General features: G+C 39.5%; 1 protein-coding gene across 1 annotated transcript in view; it reads left to right on the forward strand.

Annotated features, from left to right (window-relative positions):
* The window catches only part of FOXP2 (forkhead box P2), a 523,287-nt gene extending 520,792 nt beyond the window's left edge, over positions 1-2,495 (forward strand). The window contains exon 18 of the mRNA XM_015411071.1: positions 2,351-2,495. Within this exon, the coding sequence (XP_015266557.1) occupies positions 2,351-2,495 (145 nt within the window). The remainder of the gene's footprint in view (positions 1-2,350) is intronic.
* Positions 2,496-7,386: the final 4,891 nt, after the last annotated feature.

Consider the following 7,386-nt stretch of genomic DNA (forward strand, 5'->3'; position numbering starts at 1 on the left):
TGCCTGCTCTCACAAACCTCTCCCATGGTCGCCATTTGGTGCAGCAGTGGCAGCACCAGCCACTTGGCTCTGCCCCTTCATGCAGTTGCTTCTCCAGTCCTCGGAGAAGGCAGGAGGGGGAAAAACACCACACCTCCTCTTTCTCTGCCTTCACTACCATTCTCCCCATGCTGTTTTACCTCAGCCTCATAGTCCTGCCCCCTAGCAATTTCATTTTTATTTCTTGACAGCTTCAACCACATACACCCTCACTGCATGTGCCTACTTGCCCACTCCCCCCTCTGAGCAGCCTCCTGCCTTCTCTCATTGGGCCAGTTGCTCGCAGGCCAGATAAGAGCCCTGGATGGGCTGGTTCCCACTCCCGGGCTGTATGTTTGACACCCCTGATTAAGACTTCCAAGAAAAACATAGGCTTTGTTCTACTGGAGCATATCTCCAGCATTTCATCCCCTGAGCAAAACGTACTTCCCGCTTCTTATTGCATCCCAGAAAGCTGTTCCCAGAGGTCCTTTGTTCCTCAGGAGCAGATTTTTAGGCTGCAGCAGAAGGGGGTGGTGAGAAATGCACATTCCATGGGTGGAAATCTATTCATGGGAATGCTCCAATGGATCCAAGACATTTTATATAGATGGACAGAGATGTTGATGAACATTAAGAACAGAACTGGCCGAGGTTTTGGATGCTGTGGCTGGATGGTTGTGGCAGAGTCGATTGAAGTTAAATCCATCAATGACAGAGGACTTAGCTACAGTGACCCATGCAATGGTCACTTCCAAGCTTGATTACTGCAATTCGCTCTATGCAGGATTTCCCTTGAGACTGGCCTGGAAATTACAGCTGGTGCAAAATGTGGTGGCATGCCTGTTGATGTCAACACCTGTGCGGACTCACATTCGGCAGGTGCTCCACCAACTGCATTCGCTACCAGTTGAGTTCTGGATTTGCTTCAAGGTGTCGGTAATAACATTTAAAGCCTTATACAGCCTGGGACCAACATATCTGAGGGACTGCCTCTTCCTTTATATGCCTCGAAGAGCATTATGCTCTATGGATAAACATCTCCTGATGGTCCCTGGCCTGAAGGACATCTGTCTTGCCTCTACCAGGGCTTTTTCTGCAGTTTTTTAGGCTGGTGGAACATGTTCCCAATTGAGATCAGGGCCCTACAGGATCTTCTTCAATTCCGCAGGGCCTGCAAAACAGAGCTGTTCAACCAGGCCTTTGGCTGAGGCAACAGGCATCCATGTATGGCCTCCCTGAGGTTTTTGTCTCTCATCCAGTAACAGTTGGCCTATTATTATCCATCACCAACGAGCCAGCCAACTTCCGTTTTGAGCTGTGACCACCAGTGTTCCCTCTAAGCTGAGTTAGTGTGAGCTAGCTCACAGTTTTTTAGCCTCTGGCTCACACATTTTTGTCCTAGCTCAGGAAGGATGGCTCCAGAACAAACTAACTTATGCAGGAGCCAAATTGCTCGCTCACAACTTTGATGCAAGTAGCTCACAAAGTAGAATTTTTGCTCACAAGACTCCATAGCTTAGAGGGAACATTGACCACCATTTTAATGTGAACTACTGTGTTTTAATTTTTAACTGTATTTATTGTGTTGATATGCTGTTACCCGCCCTGAACCCACGTGTGGGGAGGGTGGGCTATAAATATGAAAAATAAATAAACAAAATGAATAAATAAAAACTCTCTAGTCCACCTCCCTGGCCCCAGGCCATCTCATCAAGGAGTCAGTGTGGGATCAGGATCTGGGACACCCAGGCTCAAATCCCTAATCTGCCATAGAAGCTTGCTGGGTGACCTTGGGCCAGTCACACACTCTCAGTTTAACATACCTCACAGGCTTCTGAGGAGAAAATGGAGGAGAGGAGAAGCCACTTTGGGTCTCCATTGGGGAGAAAGACAGGGTATGAATGAAGTAAATAAATAATGCAGTAGCCTGGCCAACAAATCAGTCTTTGAAAGCCAAAACACACCATGTCACTGGCAGAAGCCTCCTGTGAAGCACAAAGGGAAACTGCAAATCTAGCAGAACAAGGGTCCCTCATGTTGGCTTGTTGTACAGCTTGCTTCCCCTCCAAAACTGTTCAAGACTGATCATAGTCAAGAAGCTTTACAGGGCAGGTTTGACATGGCATATAGTAGTGATGCAGGCTTAAGGGTGGTGATGTACTTGAAGTTTCTTACTTGCAATACAAATATTTTATCTTTTTGAGTGTATTTTGTGTACTTATGTATATTATAACCCATCCTTCACTTCTGTGGAGAAATGACAGAAAATTAATCATGGGGTGATGATTCAAATAACTAGAGCCCATGTGACATGTCCATTCTTTTGCAGACACTCAATCCACGTCAAGGAAGAACCAGTGATTGCTGAAGATGAAGACTGTCCAATGTCCTTGGTGACAACAGCGAATCACAGTCCAGAATTGGAAGATGATAGAGAGATTGAGGAAGAGCCTTTATCTGAAGATCTGGAATGAACAGAGACTTTACAAACCTCAGAATGAAGGGACATATCACTGACCTTCACAACCACTCCACAACCATGAATATTTGACAAATTTTTACTGTGACTATTTATTAAGCATGGATAAAGGAGAACAACCCTAAAGGAACTCATTATGGCAGCCCTTTGGGAATCCAGTTACAAACAGGCAAATTGCTTGTTTTTTCTTTCTTTTTTTAAAAAAGACAAACTGATTTTCTTGAAAAAAAAATAAACTGTTTATATATAATGGCTTGCCCATTTTAAAAAGATGTGGCTATCGAGGGTTCATAAAATGACTGAATATGAGGATACATGTTCTATAGAAAGCAAATGGGCCTCATATACTGCCAAAAATAGTGTTAGTTTCATCAATGTGAAAATTCCAGCATACGGTAGTTGTAATAATGTTAGAAACAATTGCTGGTCAAGTTCAACTTGTTGCTATCGTTTTTAATTTGCACAGGAGTAGTATCAGAAATTTAGTATCACTGCTTGTATCTAGCTGAATTTTAAACAACAGAACATTAGTTTTTTATGTTGGTGCCACCAACTGTAAATGACATGAGTTAGTTATAACAAACCACAGTAATTAGACTGTTGCAAACCATCTAAAAACATTTTTAAGCTTCCAGTCTGTGCTGTTAGTGTTAAGATGTAAAGTGCAATCCTAAGCTAACATTGTCTGTGCAAGCACCATAGAAACATTTGCATATCTGCATATTATCTTACAACTGTACTCTTTACCTCCTTGTGATAAAGCTTTGTCTACCTGCAAACACAGTCAAAGGCTACAGCTGCAAACCAAAGCCTTCTCTAACAATGGCCAATAGCTCCACGACAGAAGCAGCCACTCGCTTTGGTCAGCCTTCTGTAACTTTAATTAGTACAAAGGAACCTTTCCACGAACTACCTGCTGTTTTCTGATGACCTCTGGGATCTTTTCATTTAGCCCTGTACCAAGAAACAAATATGGAGGGGGAAGAAACAAAAGTTAATTTTGTCGTAATGTAATCTTCTGAGGCCAGAAGTCAATCTTTAAATGCAGTGAAGATTTGCTTTCATTTTAGGACAGAGGTGGGAACAAAGTCTGGGCAGAAGTTATGATAGAAAGCAACCAATATGGATCACTGACCAAAACAAACGTACTTGATGCAAATGCAGATTGCATATTGTTAATGTAAAATATATTATTTTTTTTAATTCTGTTCCCTCCCCGTTCAGACTGGTTCCCCACCCCAACCCCCTGTGGTGAACTACATGTTGTTAGAGGAAGTCTTGTATGGTCTTAATCTTCGTTGTGTGCTATTTTTTATAGTCTTAAGTTATAATGACAAAAAAGTAGGAACCAAACATAAAAAGGTCTAGTAAAGCCAAAAATTAATTTCATATTGATTTAAAGTGATCTAGGTGAGTTTTTACACTGAAAGCAAAGATTATAGCAATTGTAGACCATGGTATTTATTTTCAGTCAAACCAAAGTTACATATAATTCTGCCTCTGTTTATACGGGATACTAACACTAACAATACACTCCCTTTGGAAGACTTGCACAGGCCAAATTGTAGGAATGCTGGGTTTATTTTGTTGTTGTTGTTGTTTTCTTTTGACAACTCCGAACCCAAAAGAATACAATGATACATTAATGGTGTAGTGGAGAATAGCATAGTCAGATGTTTGCTGAAAACCTAGTAACTTTACATGTTTGCTTTTCATGTGCTGTGCCAAGTCTCAATAATATTTTCCCCCCCAACCAAGGGACCTCAGAACCTGATTATGGTTATTGCTTTACAAACAGTTTTTTTCCACAGAAGGTGGCTGCTAGAGCTCAACACAGGTACCAGTTCCATGTGATGGACCTGGGTCTTGCAAATGAAGCTCCCTTGTATTCTTTGCTGAAATCAGCAGAGACTTAAAGAGAAAATGCAGCCATCTATCACGCCAAATAAAAGGACAAAATGGCTTTCGAAAGGGTTTTCCCACTTACCCAAAAGGCTTTCTGAAAGCTTCTACCTCTGCAGAAGAAAAACAAAAACAAAACAAAAAAAAAGAAATTAGAACAATTATGGCAGATTGCATGAATTGTGAGAACGTCACAGTAACTGCTACTTTTCATTATGTTTGTCTTTGGGTCATGATAACAGAAGGTTTATAGTAATTACATCAAAAGAAAGATTTACCATGTGAATGGTAGTTTTTTGTTGTTGTTTTTTTTAATTATTATTTCAGTCGTCTAGGATCCCTAATGTGGGGATGACCTGAAAGGGACTAATGTTTCTTTCAAGTGCATGTTCAAAAGACGTTGATGGACTGGAAGTAAATGTGATAATTGGACCATCAGGAAGGTGGCCTAAGACTACAATGCTAAAGTATGCATACCTCAGTTACAAACCTTTTTGAAAGGAAGTCTCAGCCACAGAATGCATATACCTGTAGAGTTTTGCATGGGTTTTATATAAATACAATTTAAAGAAAAAAATAGCTGCTTGCACATTATACCAGAAAAACCTCCAAAACTTCAATTGCTTTGAAAAATAGACTTTAGGTTTTTTTGGAGTTTTCTGAGATGCTTGGTCTGTATTTTGATAATTGTGCATATTATGTAAAAATGTTGGTGGACCCATAAATGACCAGACTTTTTCTAAGAAAAATGTTGCTTTAATGCATTTCATGACTTTTTACTCTGATATCATTGCTTGCTAGGAATAGCAAACCTGCTTTTCTGCATCTGCTTTGCGTAGCTATTGTAAGGCTTTGAACTAATGTATGTATTTATTGCTTGAACTTCTGTGCATACCTTATAAAGCATAATGTCTGACAATTTAAATGGCTCATGTATTCTTGCTTCTATCATAAGCTGATAATGGGGACTATGGTCTTTTGTATACAGCAAATTTTAACTGTAGCACAAACATCTGTTTATGTATTGGTGGAATATACCTGTTTTATTTATCTTTTTTGAGGTAAACTAATTTTTGATACTTTTCATTACTGTGTACTGTGTTCATACCTTGAATTCTCTGACGTTAGAAGTCATGGTTGGGAATTGTAACAGCTGTTGTTCATTCTGTATTCCTGGCTCTCACTGCTGAATAAAATAAAGGACCAAACCTAGGATTTGAAAGAGAAACTGTCTACCTCTAACACCAGGGAGTTATCAGATTTTATTTTACATAGTTTTAGTCTACAAAGACACAATTTCTTAAACCTAGTGGGCTTAAGGCTTATATTCTATGTGGTTGAATTCATAGCACAGTTGTACTGTTTGAAAATCAATTAAAATTTCATGTGAATGTTACAAGCATTAGGTAGAATTACCACTAACTGGGTTTTCTTTGGATAACCCAGATATGGGGAAATGATTATCAGAATTCTGTGTCTATAGCTGCTTAACTTCATAAGAATACATTTCTTTGTGATTAGGAAATCGAATCACAGCCAGCTAGGAATAGAGCAACTGAGCTATACCTTTTAAAAATAAATAATTAAATAAATAAACCATTGTGGACTTCACTGTCCCTGGTCAGAATCAGTCTCTAGCTCCCATAGTCTGTTTAACTCAGATTCCTCAAATTGGGCATTCACATTTTGGAGTATTTTATGTCAGGATTCAGACTACACATTCCAATACTAGTGTACATTTTTGAAAGGCTAGTGTTATTACTGCTCCTAAAATATGCAGTCACCCTCGTTATTCCAAGAGTTTAAATCAGAATGGGTTTTGTCCATAAAATCAGGCATATTTAACAAAAATGCAAGATGTAAATTTTACTATAGTGTTAATGTAAACAGTATTTTCACTGCTGCTGGATGTAAAAAATGTAAATGAAACCATTTCATTCACTTGCTTAAGTTTCTGGTGTATAAATAAAAAGTCTAATTCTTTTTGACCCATTATAACCCATAGGGTTTTATTATTTTTTTCCTAAGAAGCTCATTCTCCCACACTGCAAGCCCAGTTCTTATATTCTTATGAGTTACATAATCTACAGTAGATAAAAGTGTTTGAGGGTCCTCTGAGGGCACTGAAAAACAATTTAAAAACATGTTAACAGAAACCTAGCATCTCACCTTTTGTGAACTCCATGAAGATTTTTAGACTCGTGTTTCTTGTTTGATGCACATACATAGATAACCAGTGATAGTGCAACATCAGCAATACCCAGAGTTTGGTTTCTTGTGCTGTTTTGTTCTTGAAAGGGTGGTTGCACAGTCTAGAGGCCATTTCACACATTACCCTTTTAAAGTGGAAAAAAATGTGCTTGTAAACGTGTGAATCTTACATGTAGAGTTGGTTAGTGAGTTATGATTGGCTGCAGGCTCCTGTTGAGGGTTTACTTGCAGTTGGATCAAGACTCAAATGGCAGTTGTCACTGATTCACCCTTCTTGCTGAAGACTTCCCCTCCCCCCCCCCAGTCATTCCTCAGGATCCCCTATCCCCCGGAGCAGCAGGTCAGTTACCAGAGAGCAACAGGAAATTTCCATTCTGCTATTGGAAATTTTAGTCTCGATTCAACCCATAGTAGCAAACTTTAAGGTGTGAAATGGCCCTCAGAAGGTTACAAGTCTAAACAGGAAAAGATACACATGGATATGTGCAGTTGGTGATGTGACAGATGCTCCTACATGTGGAATGTATTATCTGGCTTGAGTGAGGGAAAGTAGCTACTATATAAGCTGTTTGAGTGAGGGAAAGTAGCTGTTCAGGTGCAAAATAGTTACTGCCTATTGCTTAATATTTCTCAGATGTGTTGTGTAGCCGTGATATCTTTTTTCTTGCCCAGGCAAATTAAGTATTTACTTAATTTGTCAAGTAGACATATTTTTGGTTTTTGGGTGGATTGGTTGGTTGGGTTTTTTGTCTTTGTTGCATCTGTATTGTACA

The sequence above is a fragment of the Gekko japonicus genome, unplaced genomic scaffold (genome assembly GCF_001447785.1).
Source record: "Gekko japonicus isolate JY-2015 unplaced genomic scaffold, Gekko_japonicus_V1.1 scaffold658, whole genome shotgun sequence".
In the NCBI taxonomy this organism is placed as follows: domain Eukaryota; kingdom Metazoa; phylum Chordata; class Lepidosauria; order Squamata; family Gekkonidae; genus Gekko; species Gekko japonicus.